Source organism: Python bivittatus, unplaced genomic scaffold (assembly GCF_059951505.1).
Source record: "Python bivittatus isolate LINGU-HERP-01145 unplaced genomic scaffold, Pbiv_v1 ctg000680_np1212, whole genome shotgun sequence".
NCBI classification, from domain to species: Eukaryota; Metazoa; Chordata; class Lepidosauria; order Squamata; family Pythonidae; genus Python; species Python bivittatus.
This window is the reverse complement of record NW_028277095.1, coordinates 7,760,318-7,778,382: the sequence shown is the minus strand read 5'-3', so window position 1 is coordinate 7,778,382 and position 18,065 is coordinate 7,760,318. Positions and strand designations below refer to the sequence as shown.

The 18,065-nt window shown below is 49.4% G+C and overlaps 1 protein-coding gene across 1 annotated transcript; it reads left to right on the top strand.

The window, feature by feature from the left end:
- The first annotated feature begins 333 nt into the window (after nt 1-333).
- TMEM230 (transmembrane protein 230) lies at nt 334-8,299 on the top strand. The gene is made up of 4 exons (XM_088151894.1): nt 334-466; nt 2,849-2,977; nt 5,539-5,661; nt 6,416-8,299. The coding sequence occupies exons 2-4, from the start codon at nt 2,882-2,884 to the stop codon at nt 6,554-6,556; spliced, it is 360 nt and encodes a 119-aa protein (XP_088008020.1). The 5' UTR covers nt 334-466; nt 2,849-2,881; the 3' UTR covers nt 6,557-8,299.
- The last annotated feature ends 9,766 nt before the right edge of the window (nt 8,300-18,065 follow it).

Sequence of the window (18,065 nt, the reverse complement as noted above, 5' to 3'; positions counted from 1 at the left end):
CCGGGAAGAGCCGAGCCGAGCCGAGCCTCGCCAAGCGCCCGGGGCCAAGCGCCCTTCCCGCGCCGAGGCCGGCCGCCGGTTCGCTCGCGGCTCGGCCTGTCCGGTCCCGCCCGCAGGAGGGGAGACCCGGCACGCCGCCCGCAAGCCCTGCCCTTCCCTCTGCGCGCGGCCGGCCGGCGCCGGGAGCCTCGCCGGGCCAGCGCGGGGTCCCCGCGCTCGGCCGCGGCGTCCGTTCCCCGGCGCGCGCCGGCCCCGCCTTGGCCCCAGCGGAGCGCGCCGGGCTGACGCCGGGAAGGCGGAGGGCGAGGACGAGGCCCGGCGCGCCGCCGCGCCCCTTCCCGGAGACCCGCCCGTGGGCGGCGCAGCTGCTCGCCGACCTGGAAGCGGCTCCGGCGCGCGAGGCCGTCGACTTCCAGGGGAGGCCGGAGCGCCGCCGCCGGGAGGCCGCCATGGCTCTGCCCCGCAGGTAGGGCGCGGGGCCGGGAGCGCCCCGCAGCGCGCGCGCCAAGCGCAGCCCGCCCCGCCGCTGGCCGGCCTGGGGGAGCGAGCGCGAGGCCTGCCCGCCCGCCCGCCGCTCCTCCTCCTCCTCCTCCGGGCAGCGCGGGACGGAGAGGGAGAGGGGGAGCAGGCGGCGGCGGCGGAGGAGGAGGAGGAGGAGGGATGGCCGCGGGCTGATGCTCCGGGGGGGGGGGGAGGGCGGCGGCTCTCCTGCCGCCCCGCTGAAGTCGCCCAGCGCGTGTTGAGCCGCCCGCGGCTGCCGCGCCGCGGACTCAGCCGCAGCCCCGCGGGGTGCCCGGCGCCGCCGCCGCCGCCTCTCCCGACCTCAGCGGCTTCAAGACGGGTGGACCGGAACTCCCCAGCCAGCTGCGCTACGCCGGCCGGGGAATTCTGGGAGTCGCGCCCTGCAGCAGCTGCCCCGGCGGGGCGCGGAAGCCGGAAAGCAGGACGGGGCTGGCGGGGGTCCCAAGCCCGCCCTTCCAACTGGCGGTAAAACTCCTCGCTCCGCTTTCTTCGCCCGCGTCCGCAGAGCCGGCTGGAAGGACCCTGCGCCCCCCGGCGCCCCCTGCCCTGGGCGCCTGGCGGCAAGGCTGGTCCTCGGAAGTCGCAGGGGCGGGAGCCTCCCCGGCCCCCCGCTTGGGGGCTTTGGGGACGCGCCTGCCGGGGCAGCCGGGGAGGACTCTTCTGCAAGACGCGAGAATCGCTTTGAGTTGTAAAACTGCGACTATGTTTCGGTCCCGCCCTTTCCCCCCTTATCTTTTTCGCCCAGATGTTTAGTTCGGACATTCTAGCAAGTTTGGGAGCTTCTAAAGGCGCTCCTACCCTACAGCTGTTAAAATGTGGGTGGAAATTGTTGTATCTCCCAAGGGTTTTTTATTGTTTAAATTAGGAAAGAAAATGATTTTGAAATATTTATGAATGTATGTTTAAATTAATAGATACAGTCATTAGGGAAGTTGTTCATAGTTTCCTGCCCAGCGTTTGTTCCTCCAGATGATGTCTCAGAACAATTTAAGAGGGAGGGTTTTATTTAAGACTGTTTATAATCTTGGATTATAAACAATGCAATGTAATACAAGTGACCAGGCTCAATTTATCCTACTCCGGACACATGATGTAAAGATCTTGCTGTCTTGAGAAGGCTCTAATGCTGGGAAAGGTGGAAGGAAAGAGAAGAAGAGGACGACCAGCAGCCAGGTGGAGGGACTCAGTTAAGGGCGTTAGAAGCCCTGAAAGACCAGGTTGGGGACAGATCATCCTGGAAAAGGTCCATCTCTTCCACTAAGAGTCGAAACTCACTTGATAGAGCATAATCAATCAATCAATGCAAAGACCCAGGTTCTTTGAAAAATCCATAATGCTGGGAAAGTGGAAGGAAAGAGAAGAGGAGGACCAGCAGCCAGGTGGAGGGACTCAGTGACAGTAGCGATGGGGGCACCATTGAAATAGCTGAAGGACCAGGCTGGGAACAGATTGTCCTGGAGCAAATCTATCTCTGTGGTCACTAAAAGTCAACACTGACTTGATTGTATATAATCCATCAAAAATCCTATTATGATGATCTCAGCTCATTATAATTCCTGAACACAGGAGACAAGTCACACTGTGCAACTTTCAAATACGAGGACGAGAGTTCATTTCTATCTGCTATGAGACACTGACTTGATTTTTACTGGAGAAAGACTTTGGTCCTTTTTTTGCTCACATGCCTCTTCTTACAGACAACTGATTCCTAACTTATTTATTTACCTGGGCCTTTATGCCCATTTCATTCCCAAGATTAACCTGCTAACAATTCCTACTACGGTAAAAGGTGTAAGAAGAGAATGTATTATAAAATCAACCAGTTCTCTTCAGTGCCTTTCCAGTAATTCTGGAAAGACCAAACTCAGATTGCCATCCCATCGTCAAGGGGCTACGGATGAGCCGAAGCTCCAGCTGGGAAGGGTCCCTCTCTGTGTCCAGGGGTAGGCTGTCTGCGGGGGGGGGGGGGGGGGGATGGGTGAGCCGTCACAGAGAAGGCTTGTTTTTGGAGCCTCTTTGACCAGGTTGGGGGAATCTCTGCTGGCCTTAAAGAAGTTTTATATCTAAAAGTTGAAAAGCAAATTCAAAATCTCTCTCTTTTTATTCTTTCTGGAAGCGTCCACTCCCGCTGCCTGTTCTTCCACACACCCCTGCCACATGAAGAAAAGTTTGTTTCCCGTTGTTTCTAAAAATTGTAGCGTACGGTTAGGTTAGACGGCACCAATTGCCTGGGGCTTTCCATAAATCCTTGCCTTGGACTTGCACACCTTAATTTAAAAAACCCAGAGGTTCCCCTCCACTCAAAAGTTTTATATCTCTGACCCAGGTTGTAGCTGAGAGGACTTTGCTGCTGCCGAAGATGCCGTCCAGAACGAATTTGGCTGGTTCGATCCCAAGCAGCAAAGTGAAATATTCTAAGCTCGCTTGCACCGATGAAGGATACATTGATTTGCAGGTAAAAGGGAGGAAGAAGGGGCTGCATTTTATTTTATTTCCTTATTTTATTTTATTTTATTTTACTTATTTATTTTATTTATTTTATTTTAATTTAATTTATTTCATTTATTCTGTGATGCTCCTGCTTCTATTTTTCCCATAACAAAAACCCTGTGTGGTAGGGTGGACTGAGTGAGAGGGACCGTCCCAAAGCCACCCAGCCAACTTCCATGCCTAAGGGGGGACTGGAACTCACCGTCTGCCGGTTTTTAGCCCAGCACCTTCCCCCCTGCACCAGGCGGACTCTCTTTTCCTCCCTGCATTCCAGAAGGGAGACCTGACCTGGGGTCTTCTCCTGCAGTGACTTGAAGAATTCTTTGCAACTCAGGGTTAGGGTCTCCTCATTCCCCAGCCCGTTTTTTCAGACGTTGCAGTTCCTGGGACAGTTTGGAGATGGTAAGAAACCTGAGAGGTCTTTCGTCCGAGGAGCTGAGGAGGTCCCTTACTCTCCTGAAACTGCAGCTCCGTTCGGGGGCACCTGCCCTCTTTGTACCAACCAGGACACTTGAGAGAGAACAGGGCTGGGCGACCGTTCAGAAGAACGGCTGCCTTGCCAAGACCAGATTGCTGCTATTGATTGATTTACAGGCAAAGACCCTGAAAAGGGCCAGGATGACCCCATCTGTGGCCTCTGCTAACAGGCCCCACATCGGAGACCTTTTGCACTGGTTCCAAAAGGTCATCAAGGTGGACGGGGAAGGAGGAGGTCGGGGGGGCTTGCTGACACGATCTGGGGTTTCTCTGAAGTGCCTCCCCTGTTTTCCTTTGTCTCTCCTGTAGGATCTCGTGCTAATAGGGAGCAGATTTATGTGGGCAAATGGTTCAGATAATCCCCAATATCAGGATCTGTAGAGAGTAAGGAAGGTGATCTCCATGGAGATATGCAAGATCTGTTATCTGGATGACAAGGGGTGAAACGTGTTTAGTCTGTTATAAGAGCCAGTCTCAATTTAAGTAGTCCTGTGGAGTTGATTTCCTGGTCTGGTCTACCTCGCAGGGCTGACACTATCCTGCTGTCCCATCCAAGCGAAAACCAATGGAGGTGGGTGGGAAAATACCAGCTCCATGGAGAGGGATGTGTTACACACGCTGCTCCCAGGTTCAGCTTATGGTCACTCACTCACCCACTCACTGCCTGTTGAGGCACGTGGATCTTGTCAGCCCGCCTTGCTTTCTGCCTGGGTTTTCCAGTTAGGTGCGGCTGGAGCAGACAGACACGCAGCCCTGGTCAACAGCCGAGAAATAATTAGGGATACACACAAATCACTTCCAACCCAACACTGAGGCACAAGAGGTTCTTTGTAATACACGGAGACCCAGAGAATTTAAAGTAACAGCAAAACGTTACTGGTTGCAAGGTACATTTGCCCTTTCTCATACACACACACACACACACACACACACGCTCATCCACACTTACCCACGTCCTTCCCAACTAGGCTGCCAGGCGCTAGCTAGCTAGAGGGACGAAGCTGCCAAGTCTGGATCCAAAGATGACTCAGACGACTCAGAGTGGGCGGGCTTTGGGACCCCTTTTATCCCCAAAAGTCCTTGCTGGGTTGATTTACAAGTGGATGGGATTGGCGTGAGGGCTTCCATGTGCTCAGGCCCAACTTCCTTTGTCTGGTTCAGGTCCTTTGTTTTTTCCTTAAGGACTTGCTTCCTTCTTATCTACCTCCCTGAAGGGATCTCATAGATAAGTTTCCTGGCTTTTGTCCTCTCTGCTTCCCTGCCGGCTTCATCAGCTTCAGCCTAGTCTCACAGACATAGAATTTTATATTTTCCCCCAGACTTTCTTCTGGAAAGCTGTGGTCATCAGTGGCAGTGTTGGCAAGGATTATGGGAAGTGAAGTCCTTCACTGCTGGATTCCACCCGCTGGCAGTGGTTTTCCTGAGTTGTTCATGTGTTTCTGGAGATGCTGCAGGTGTCCACCAGGGGGAGGCCTTGTCACAGACTCTCAAGAGGCTGGGATTTGTTGACCCCAACGTGAGCAATGCTGCTTCCTGTTTCACCACTTCATTCCTAACCTGTCGTTCACCCCTTCATTTTCTATCCGTTCACTCCCAGGGCCCTGTTTGAGAGAGGCGTATCTTACCAGGGTGGATCTCTCACGCTTGCACCAGAGTTTGGTTCTCTGCTTTGAAGGGCCTGGTAGCTTTGGCAGAAATGTTGCTAGATTGGCTTGTGCCGGTCCTTTGAATGGGTGGGGAATTCTGAGAATGGGGATTCCTAAAGATTGGAAGGGAATCTGGTCAGGGCAAGTGCTGAAAGTCTTCTTGAAAATCACCCAAGTTATTGTCTGTCCCACTTCCAAGGAAAAGAATTCAAAACAATTTATATTTTGCTTGAAAATGGCTCTTAAAAAGAGCTGTGTGCCCCAACTTAGGCACTTCCCAGGTGTATGAACTACAATTCCCAGAATTCCCTAGGCAGCACGAGCATTGCTGAGAACTTTAGGGCTTGGAATCGTCCATCTGGGCCAGGAAGTCTGTTCTGAGCTGACCCCATTTTTCTCCTAGTTCAAGAAGAGCCCTCCGAAGGTTCCCTACAAGGCGATTGCCCTGGCCACGGTGCTGTTCCTGATTGGGACCCTTCTCATCATCATTGGTGCGCTCCTTCTTGCTGGATACATCAGCCAAGGTGTAAGTTGTGAGCAACAATTTTGTCTTGGAACTCTGGTAGGCATGTCGATGCGGCTGTTCATGATCCAGGAAGAGAGGAAGACAGACCTTGGAGAAAGTGCAGGGTATAAACCCTCTCTAGTATGGGTTAATTTGGGGTACTGGGAGGGCTATGGTGGCTTAGAAACATGGAGTTTCCTTTCGGAAGTCAAGAGGAGTTTGGGTGATTGGTTCCTATCTTGCTTTTCTGTTTCCACAACAACTCAGCAGCTTAGAGCAATTAAGATCCAAATGGCAAAACACGAATAAAGACAGTACAGTAAAATCAAGGGGAAAATGTAAATTGGCATCATTAAAATCAAAATCTATTCAATTAACAATTAAAAGCTTAGTAGAGTGTTTCTCAGCCTTCACAACTTTACAATGTGTGGACTTCAACTCCCAGAATTCCCCAGCCAGCCACGGGGAAGTGCTCTATCCAACACCACAAGGAGTATATCACCCTGACTCTTGGGCTGAGTTAGAAGAACTGGCCCAAAGCGCCCCAGGGAGCTTCCATGCCTAAAGGGGGACTAGAATCTCCCTGCTCCTAGTCCATCCCCTTCACCATGGAGCCATCTTTAAAGATAAAGCCAGTGACCATTTTGCAGGGGGGAGTTTTAGTATCTTCCTGCAGTCCCTTGAAGGCCCTGGAGGTCATCCATGTTCATCTTCACCGCTGGGCTTAAGGCCTCAACCTGCATTGTGACCCTGTTCCTCCTCTTCTGTCCTCCAGGGAACTGATCGCGCCATCCCCGTCCTGATCATCGGAATTCTGGTTTTCCTTCCGGGCTTCTATCACTTGCGTATCGCGTACTTTGCTTCCAAAGGCTACCGGGGCTATTCCTACGATGACATCCCTGATTTTGATGATTAGAAGACTAAAGAACATGGAGGTTTGGGCCAGTGGGACCCCAACCTGGGCTCCAGGAGGAAGATGTGAAAATAAACTAATCGAGTAATGCTCTCTTTGGATGATGCAACATAGCAGCTGTTGTACACGTTAAGGATTTCTTTTATAGGACTTTTGTTTCTTTCTTCGGTAGGATTTTTGTTTCTTTTTTTCCTCTCTGGCTAACCAGAGAATTAGCCACATCATGTGCGGGAGGTCATGTGAGACAAGCCTTTGCTTCGAGAAGGGAAGTTCTTGACAGATGTGTTCCCACGAAGCAGAACATCTGTGCCAGTTTGAGAGAGAAAATCTCAGGTTTTTAATAGGCATTTCTACTCCATTTCCCTTCTTTCTCTAGAGCAGAACCTTTGCAAAGCTGGCATCTGGATCAAGGGACAAAAGTTTGAGTGCTAATGAAATGTGTTTAGGCAAGTGGCCATGCAAAAAGAACGTTGACTTCTCTTGTTGGTCGAGTTGTTGAATTGCCACATCTAATGTAAGCCTGCCGGCCTGCTGATGGCTCTTGGGGGAACCTTGATTGCTTCACTAAGCTCCATTCAGGTAAAACGTGGAAAGTTAAAACTTGGCCAGTCTAGAGATGAGGTAGAACCATTCTGAAGTTAAATTAGAGTGCTCCAAACATGGTGCGCTCCAAAAATCCTAATACCATGTGGGCTGCGGCCAACAAATGAGAGCCAGGAGACCCTTCATGTTTTATCCTTTGCGGGGGGTGGGAAGGCATTCCTTCTCTCTCAAGCTGGCCTGAATTTTTGCTGGGTCGGGAAGTGTCCCCAGCTTGTCCTCATGAAGCAAAGGGTGGAGGATTGTTCCAATCCCCACTTGATCTCTTTGGGATCTTGGTGAAGAAGTGATAGGAGATTTTGTGATCAGGTTCAGTTCTCTCCCCTCCAAGATTTTCAACCTCTTTCCCTGACTTTGGATCAGGGATCCATTCCTAGGATCCCCAGATCCTGTTCCAGGGCTAAGAGTAAGCCAAAAGTGGGGTGGGAAGATCAGACAGAATTGGGTTGTGACCCACCGCTCAGTGCCTGATGAGGATCTGTCAGAAAAGAATGCAGTTTATTCTCTCCTGAAGCACATTCCAGAGACATCAGAATGAAACTATACGCAAAAATAGCTCAAATGCAGAGGCGGAAAATTAAACACTCGGTTAAAAAGTGCCCCTTTCCCTACAAACCCATTCTCTGTTCCGTGCCTTTTGAAACGGCCACATTTTAGTGAGACCAAAAGCCTGATTGAAGGGATGAAGAGACCTGGCTAGGTGTCCCCATGAAAAGACGGAAAGATTGGAAAATGAAAACGCCGTGCATGTGTGTATATGCGCAAACACGTGCACGCATGAGCATGCAATTTGGAGCCCTCAAAGTGGTGACATAAGCTGTTTGAAGTTGGCGTGGCTGTCTGGATCAGCAGCTCCAAAGCGAGGCTGCGCTAGTTTTTGCATTTGTTGATGTTGAGGTAACCAAGATTTCTTGAATGGTTTTCCGGTAGACTGCCCGGATAAATTGCCTTGCGCTACGCAGAGCCCCTGGACTTGTTTTCTGCCAGTGACTGATTGGCATTTCTTTTTCTCTCTGGACTTTGGCCAAGTTTGCAGCCTGTGGAATGCGAAAGAAATCTTAAACATGTATTGAAAAGCTTAATCTGCAGATGCCGGTTGCCTACTTATTATGAATAAAGAACTTGAGATGTTCAGTCTTTACTTCATGTACTTTTTCAGCCTGAAGTGGTCTCTTCTAGGGTAAAGTGGGGATAAGGAACCCTTGTCCTAGGAAGTCCCCTATCTGGGATATTTTAATTTGGATTCTTGTAGCGGGGCTTTGGACTTTGACTGAGTTCACCCAAGATGAGAAACCCAAAATCTGGGTAAACAAAACACAGTGGCCTGCCCCATAATACACTATGTCTGAACCAACATGCAACAACAGTAGTAGGACTTAACCTAAAAAACTAGCACCACCGCTAACCCAGTGGCCTAATTCACCCAATGTGACCTAGTTTTCTGCTTCATATTGAACCATGCACTGCCCAACCGGACTTTAACCTAGTTTATATTTCTATAAATGAAAAGTTAATGGGGGGGGGCTGAGGGGACAACGGCAGAACTAATGATAGGCAGACATAAGCCCTATTCCCATAAAAGGGCAGTGCAGTCTACTTCTTAGGAGGCATTGAGTGGTTTGCAGTTCAGGTGATATTTGTCAAATAAGCAGCCTGAAGCGGAGACTTTTTGGTGAGTGCACCATTGAAACAGCTGAAGAACCACGTTGGGGGATCACCATGGAGAAAATCTGTGTGGTTGCTAAGAGTTGACAATGACTTGATGGTAAGTAATTAATCAATGAACTGACTTATTGTAAGCAAAGTTAGTCAAAGACAAGCTAGTAATTTTGTTGATAATTTACACACCAACAAAGGTATTGCTCCAAGGGAGCATTCATCTGTTTCTTCATCTAGGCCAGTGTTGTCCAAACTTGGCCGCTTTAAGATGAGTGGACTTCAACTCCCAGAATTCCCCAGCCAGCCATGCTGGCTGGGGAATTCTAGGAGTTGAAGTCCACTCATCTTAAAGTGGCCAAGTTTGGACAACACTGATCTAGGCTGATGGGCAGAGAGTAGGGAGTGTAACACTTGTTAACTGAAATAGTGGCTTCCAGAAACATGACTTGAAGACTCACGTCTTCATCAGAGATGATATGATCGGATACGCCATGGTGAATAAAGCTGGAGAATAAACACATCATCCCAAGAGCAGAGGGAAGGCTACAACAGGAAGAAATGAGGCAGTTCTGAGAACAGATTAAGTACTAGTAGAACGACATCTGGGCTTTGACCCGTGTTAGGTTAATAATAAAGTCCAAAGAAAATTTGGCCCAAGGTGCTCTGGGGAGGGGAGGAAATGCAGCCATCTGGCTGGTTTATTCTCCAAGATGGCAATATAAAACAAGACAAGAATTGTGCCCACTTGACCTGGTGCTGGCTGAGACCGAGAAGCTGGCGAGTGTTCTAAATTCTTGTGATCAGTTCTGGTTTTGATGGGGTGTTTGACCTCTTTGAGAAAATGGTGCTAATACAGAAAGGCTTTGATGATTAAAAGCTGCTCATTAAACCATAATAGTGCTGTTCTGCCAGCAGAAAGTTGTCTGGGAAAAAAACCCGCTCAAGGGACCAAGTTATCTTCAGACTCTGGAGCAGATTGTACAAACGCAGCCCCAGGGTGCAGTCCAAAGTGTCAATCTGAACTACAAAGGGACAGGTGGGAACTGTAGGGTGGAGGGTTGTAATGGGAAGAAGGAATGACCTTGAGGAATAGGAGGAAGAGCCACAACCAAAACAATGGTCAAACAAAAGAAATCTGAGTTCAGGCCAGAACTGTAACCTGAGAAGCCGTTTGGGACTTGACCCTCCCTTGTTCTCACAAAGAGAAAGGGAGGGAGAGGGAATCACATTCAGACTTGCAAGGTTCTGTTATTGCAACCTTGTAATAAAAATAGGATTAGCATTCATGACTTTGGTCTGGTCTACCTTGAAGCCCTGACAAGGATGGAGCAAAAATCCACTTGAGTAAGAGAAGGTCCTGATGGGCATGAGGAAACCACCCAAAAGGAACCTCTTTCTTGGTAAGACAAGTTCATGGTATGAGGGCAGCTGTGATGGAGTGTATCTACGAAGGGGGAGGTGATGTGATGGAAGGAGGGAGCGCATTCCAGGAGGGAAAGTGGGCAGACAAGAGGCAGCACAGTCCGGAGCAGGAGCGTGGGAAGAGGAAGAGATTTAGGATAGCCGCTCCCTAGAACCTCCCAGGGTAAATCAGCTAGATTAGAGTAACACAGATTTAGTCTGGCAAGATTCTGTCTATATGGTATAAGCAAGGAAAGAACTGAACTTGGCTGGACTGTCTCCCTGTTGTTCTTGGGCTGGGCCTGGCAGCAGCAGACAGACAAAAATATATTCAATCAATGATCAGAACAATGAAAAAGAGTCGGACAAGAAGATTGCATTACAATAATACAGCATAATAAAAACCAATGTATTATTTATCATGTTCAGAAAACATACATCCCTGACGGTGTGGGTGGGTTCCCCCTCCCAAAGAATCAATTTAATTCCATCTGGATTCACTCCAAGGAAATAAGGTAGCCCCAGTAATCCAAGATGGGCAGAACAAAAGTGCATTTCTCCAGTTTAGGCTGCATTTGCAAAATCACTGAATCTATTCACTGTGGAGAGCAGGATCCTCAGAGTAGATCAGCAGGTCACTCAAATAAAAGTTTGTCCAACAGGTTGTGAAAACTATTAATGTTCATGAAGACTTAGGGCCTTCCTGATGATCCAAGCAGTAAGACCTGATATTCATATTTCCCATACAGGTACTCCTTATTTAGCGACCACAATTGGGATTGGCAACTCGGTTGTTAAGCAAAACAGCTGCTAAATGAAACCATGATGGTGCTTATGATCTTCCTTCAGCTTTGCTTTACAGACCTGCAAAGGTTGTAAATGCGAGGATTGGTCCCAAAGTGACTTTTTCATCACCATCGTACGAACGGTCACTGTCGAAGGCAGTAGCTAAATGAGGACTACTTGTAATGGGTTTTAAAAGTTGTCAATATTTATGACCCTCTTTCATGTAAATTAGGTTGGAAATTCCTCTGAAATCCAGTTTTACTAAAAAAAAATGCATGCTTTCTGTACCTGTTTTAAGTGTTCACGATGCCTAGCAGTTACAAAAATTAGGAACCTGTAATCATGTACCTCATGTAAGAAGCCATGGTTTTAAGCAAGAAGAATGAAAAAAGGTAGGAGCATTGGAATTCCTTTGGGATGAAAGGGGATAAGGCCTTTTTGTCATCAAGGCATTATTTTAGGCTGGCTGATTTTGTTTCTGACATGGGATAGTGGCATTCCTTGCAGGAGTCTGAGCCCCAGGAGTAAGGCTGACGGTATAATCAAGAGAAACGATTGGGGGCAGAGTGTATTTTCCTCTTCCCAACCTGTAGCATACTTGGCAGGTCAGCCAAGGGTTGGGCCCTGCTGTGCAGCCATGGAGGTGTGCTTGAGGTCTTGCAGGGGGTGAGTTTTGCAAGCCTGGGAGTCAAAACGTTATGCTTCCTTGAACCCAATGAATGTGGATTGTGTGCTTGAAGCCAGTCTGTTCCCCAAACTATTGGAAAATATAAAGGAAAAACCAAATGGAGCCGCAGTGACACTTGATGGTTACCAGTAGAAAGTAGGAGAAAAGCTTCATGTCTTCTGAGATGGGCCTTGAGCTAACAGCCCGCCGTTGATCATCTCCATCCTCACAGGGTGCAATGGTCTGGGGGAAGGACCTGGGGAGACAGGAGAAGGGTCGCAGACTAGGCACCCATCAGATCAGAGGCAGCTGAGCCCGCAGAAGCGATGGGGGCATGGCAAACGTCTCAGAAGGGACCCTCCCTGGTTTTTGGACTGTAAAGGTGAGGGGGTGTCAGGTTCAGCCCAAAGAACTCCAAGAGACAATGCAAGTACAGTTCTGTTGCGTTTATTAGCTCCAACCTCAAGACAGAATCTCCCCAGACTGAACCCAAGTTCCCAAGCCAGCCAGCCACAACACCGTGAATTCCTCAGGGAGGTGCCAGCCTCATCTTCTTGAACTTCCCACGCTCCCGCCGGGGGCTAAGAACACGCTTATCTCCCTGAGCCTGGCCTTCATAAGTCCATGCCATCACTGGGGGAGAGATGTAATCTTAGGGTTGATGTCAGCCTTGCGAGGTAGTCCAGACAAGAAGCACACCCAGGGGTACTAGCTCTGTCTTTATTCTACAGTTACATGAACAGAATCTTGCAGGTATGAAAGCACATCTCTCCCCCCTCACCTTTACAGTGGCCACATCGGTCTGTCACTGGAGTAACTAATACGCTTAATGTGATTAGTCTCTGATCATGACTTTTATAACATCTTCCTTCAGTCAGGTTACAGTTACAACTTGAGACCAGATTTGGGAGGTTTCTAGGGTGACATCTGAAGTTTCTGGGGACCGTACGCTGTGGTGGGTCTTTGGTTACATACCTCTATAAAAATGGTTCGCGACATTGCAGCTTAGTATGCTGTGTGAACTCAGCAAATTGCACGTATCCAATAAGCCCTGATTAGTCAAACTGGGAATCCATGTGACATGTAAACCCAGTCAATGTGATCATTTGTGTTGGCTTGGGGTAAATCCAGCCGGTTTTTGCTGATTCGATAATCCACGATATATTGTACTGCGTGGGACAGGTCAATATGACTTTCTTGAGACATCCGTACCCGGCCATTATCAGAAGATGGTGAATTATAGTTGGTTTTATTTCCACCTAATTGGGCTAATAAAAGCATCCCCGGTCTGTCTTCCTGCTGATTCAGGGCAGGATCCAGGAAGGGAAGCGTGATGCAGGCGACGGCTCTGCCGCCTCCCGCCGATGATCTGTTTCCCCCCTGCAAGTGCCCCCCCCCCCCCCGATCTCCATGCAGGCTCTGAGAGGCTCCTGCGCTGACGGCCTCGTTCAGTCAGCAAGTGCTGCTTCTCGCAGGCAGAGCTGACACGGACGGCATCTGGCGACACCAAGGGATGATTCAGCGTCCCGTCAGCATTTTTAAAAACCAAGATAGAGCATTCTCCTTTCAGCAGACTCGGGGGGGCCGGGGGAGGGAACGCTTCTGGAAGGTGTAAGGTCGGAGTCCTGAGATCGGGAACCAGAAAAAGGGACGTATTGCTAAGCATCTCTTTCGTATCCAGGCAGAATTGATCCCCGTCCTTCCCTCTCTCGTTTCCATGTACGCGAGCCCTTGGAGTTCGAGCTGCAGAAATTTCATGTTGGCCCTTGCAGCCGTTATTACTCACATTGATCTCTCTTGCCACGGAGCGACAGACGCGCTGCTATTTTTATCACCAGCCGGGACGTAAGAGCCCGGAGGACAGGAACAAAAGTGGCTGTGCGGTCCCCCCTCCCCATCTCCTCTCGCTGGATTCAAGTCAGGCTGCCTCCAGCTTCTCTCCATCCTCCTCAAGCACACGATGTTAATCAGCTTTTTCTTTTCCATGGTTGCAGGCCCTACGAATTAACGCTACTGTCGAGAGACCCAGATGCGGCTGCTCTTGCTGCTTCTAGTGTGGATGGATGGATGGATGGATGGATGGATGGATAGATAGATGGATAGATAGATAGATAGATAGATAGATAGATAGATAGATAGATAGATAGATAGATAGATAGATAGATAGATAGATAGATTTCACCATGTCTCGCTGCTGCATTTATTACATGCAAACCGGTTTGTGTTTTTCTCAGCTACCAGGGAAGACGTTGGACAGTGAATGTACCTTAACAATTGTAGGGTGCAGACTTTTCAAAAATTCCATTTGGGATGGGGATCCTGGAAATGGAGAGAGAAATCTGGGGTGGGAGATATGAAAAGGCAGGATTGCAAACCCTGGGTATACGCCCTGTTGAACTGCAAACCAACCACCGAGTGGTTCTCTAATGCGTGAACCTCAGCCTTGTGGTTCATTTTCGGCTCAGTGCATCCTGCAGATCAGGAGGTTGGTTAACGGAGAAAAATGTGGTTTAGTTAACTATAGGTTAGTGTGTTGTGTGAAGACAGCCAATAACTTGTTCCACTTGTGTTGGTAGATGGGTGAGATTAGCTTGGCCAGAAAACTGTTTTTCTCAAAGAAACCAGGTAGGGTTTCCAGTTGTGTGTCTGGGGAGATGACACAAAAAGCTGTGTTCTTATACAGTGGTCTACTGTCCAGCTATGCCCAGCTAGAAGACCCCCACTGTGGATGCCTCCACTATTGAGCATCCTAGCACGGCTCGGCTGCTTAGTTTCATGGTCAACCGCAGGAGGACTGAGAAACAAACTTTTGCCCTTCCAAGAAACCAGCTGTGCTATAAAAAAGCTAAATTGAAAGGGCCCCTCCTGAAGTTCAGAATGAGGATGCGCAACCCTCACAATGGACTTTTCCTGGGAAAGGCGACTTGGGCAAGGTTGTTCCAGCTCTCATTTGACCTGTTATTGATACCCTGCAGAAAATATCTGAATTCACTCTCATTCGGATCTGTGGTAGAACTCAAAATCCCTAACCAAGAGGAAATGGGCCCCCAGATCGTTTCTGCCAAATGGTTTGCTTAATGTTCTCTTGTCTTGAGCCACAGGTCTTCGGGAAGCCTTGCAGGGGGCCGAGAAACAGTTGCGCCTGCAAGAGCTCGCAAGAAACGCAGTAGGATCCAAGGAGTTGCAGGAGGACCTTGAAGGCCATCTTTGCTAAGGCGGCAGAGGAAGGGAGAAATATCAGAGCGGTGCTAGACACCTGTCTGGTTTCTCTGTGATGATGTCGTGCTGATGCTACTGAGGGAAGGTGGGATTCCCTGCCTTTTTTCAAATCCAACAGAAGGCACCGCTGGGTTTCTAAAGACTTGTGGTGTCAGGTTGTGTCCTCCTTATGCAAACCTGATCTATCAATGGGCAGCCCTTTCTCTCGAGATCCTCCTTCTGGCCAACGCTTGGAAAATTTCAGCGTATTGTATTGCTCTTAAGCTGCACTCTTAATGCCCACAGTTCCCAAGGCAGCAAACAAATAAAACAAGAACTTGAAAAGTGGGTTGTTGTTTGGTTAATGTCTTGATAGCCATACTTGATTCTGGAATTTTACTAATAGGCCAACAGAGTTTTCGGTGCTTTTTTTTGCTTCAGAAAAAGGCAGAGTATGAGATCTATGAAAAAATGTGAAGTGAGCTTTGTTCTTGGGAACTGTTCGGCCGCTATATCAAAGATTGTCTTCTGTTGGATTTCACACTTAATTGTGGCTGCAACCTACATGCATATCTAACTAAGGGTGAGTCACTTACACTCCAAGAGGGTTACTTCTGAATACGTATGCCTATAATTGCATTCTAAAATATTAATCTCAATCTACGCCATGTACTGGCACAGATAGTCTAATTGGATCAATGCCAAGACACCTTTCCCTTTGGCATTGCTATCTATAAAACAGGGACATGTTTACAACACCCTTCCCTTTTTTATAGGCATGCCATCTTGCCACTAACAAAGTCAAGGTGAGGGAAGGGAGTGTTGAGGAACTGATGCAAGATCTCCAAGGGCAGATTTGCATCATTTGGCATGAGTAACCCAGTTCTCTGGCATCAAACGATGGAAGGAATTCCAGCTATATACTGGGAGCGCACATCAAGGACATCATCACAGCTTTGCGATGGGTAGCGGGCTCTTATTTCCTCTTAGATCTGCTCAGTTTCATTAAAACAGAACCGAAAGCCTGGGGCACAGAGATGGAGTGACTGGGGGAAGCTGATTTTGTTCCCCACGACTTTATGCCAAAGCACCAACGCCTTGCATCAATTCTCCTTTCCAGTGTGAGTGACTCTGTGAGCCACCCTGATGACAAAGCTTGGGAACTGGGCAAGTAAAATACCTTCCCTTTTAACTCAGCAGTGACTGAAGCTACAGGTTTGGGTGCGTGGGCATGTGTGGGGGGGTGGGCAGTGCCATCATGACAGCATCATGCAAAAGTTGGGAACTAGGGAACTGGCAAATGATACAATTCACATCATTGGCACGATGACCTCATGACACATGAAGTCATACTGGCTTGTACCAGCCATCCATGTTTGGAAGACATGCCAGAAATGACACTCACTTGGTTTAGTGTTTCATGCACGGTGAGGGGCCACAAAAGCCCAGATGGCGCCCGCAACTGCACAATTGAACCCCCTCCTCTTTCTGCCTGCAGTCACAACCGCCGCTGGACTTTTTGCACCCCCCTCTGCAGACCCCCTGCTTTCATAGGAGTCTGATGCCAGAGGGGCCGTTTCTGGGAAAGGAGCCCTGCCCTTCCAGTTCAAGCCCCCCAGTTCTCTTCTGGCCTCTCCAAGCTCCATCCTTGCAGTTCAACAACACCCCCCCCAAAAAACCTTCTCTCGTGGCCTCTTAAAGAGCAACATGGCAGGAAACGCCACACTCATCTGAAACAGATCTTTAACGTGCTTCACATCTCCTGCAGGAGAAAAACAAATCAAGGCACCGATGCTCTGGTCCAGCCAATGCCGGTGAACCTTTGATGGTTCAGCCTTTCTGCTGTTTACTCAGACCGCCTGGCTGGCTCCCGGGGGTCACGGCCCTGTTGACGCAAGGACAGCCTGCTCCCAAAACGGTGGCCTTAGAAGAGTGAGTCAGTGTTCAAACCACGTCATGGAGCGTCGTGGGGCCGCGCGGGGAGGTGCAGCAGCAGCAGCAATGGCCTCTCTGTTTCAGGGCCAAAGAAATCACCCCCCCGGCGCTGGATGAGGAACAGGTGATCAGCGGCACAACCTAATCCCATTTGGCCACACTCCGCTCTCTCGCCTGGGGCACTCTAAGCCTGCCACGCAGGAGCAGCGACACGTGTGTGCGAACCGTGGGGCCGAAGGGGAGGCTGGAGCAGGAGGGGCTCTGCCAGTGCTGGCAGCGAGGGGGCTGCAGAATGGGGGTCAAAAAGTCACGATGGCAGCCCCTGCCCTGCGATGGGAGCCCCACCTGTGTCGTGATGCAGGTAAAAAACCGGTGGGGCTCCCGTGGCAGGGCGGTGGCTGCCACCTCAATCATTTAGAAGATGTATTTGGCCCACTGTTCTGGACGGCTAACACAGTAATCAAAGCAGAAGCAATAAAAACAGTGCTAAAAAAAAGGAGGAAAAACCGGCTGGCCAGTCCATCCCCTGCAGTCCTTCGCCCCTCCCTCCATCTTGACCATTTTGACCCCCTCGGGCAGGTGCTCAGCTCTTCCCCTCCCATGCGCTGGATCCCAGTCGGGGAACGAACCCGCTCAAAAACTTTAGGCTGCTCCTCCCGCGGGCTGCTTCCATTGGCGTCTCTGTTTTCCAGCCTTGGCAGCTCGAAGATGAATGGGTGTTTTTTATTACGGTCCCTGACCAGAACTGCAAACAAAAACACATTAAAAATAAAAATGCAGTAAAAACAAAACAAGGTAAAATATGACAAGTGGGGGTAGGTTCGTCAGTGGACAGTCAGAGTCTGCCTAAGGTTTACAGGCAGTATAACAAAATTTAGCGACGTTCAAGGAGACGGAATCCTACTGTCCTCGTAGCAACAACTGTACATAAAAAAGATCAGAATTTCCTGGGTGTTTTACAGGTGAGGAGTTATAAGACCCTGAGTCCTTATAGAGCGCTGTTTCCCAACCTTGGCAGCTTTAAGATGCGTGGACTTCAACTCCCAGAATTTCCCAGCCAGCCATGCTGGCTGGGGAATTCTGGGAGTTGAAGTCCACGCATCTTAAAGCTGCCAAGGTTGGGAAATGCTACTGTAGAGGGACAGTACAGCAGGACATGAACTGCAGTGTCAACAGCCCCGTGTCCATAGGGACACAGCCTCAGCTCCTGGGGGACTTTTTTGAATCTGGCCTCCAAAACTGCTCTGGGGAGAGTGTTGAAGCGTG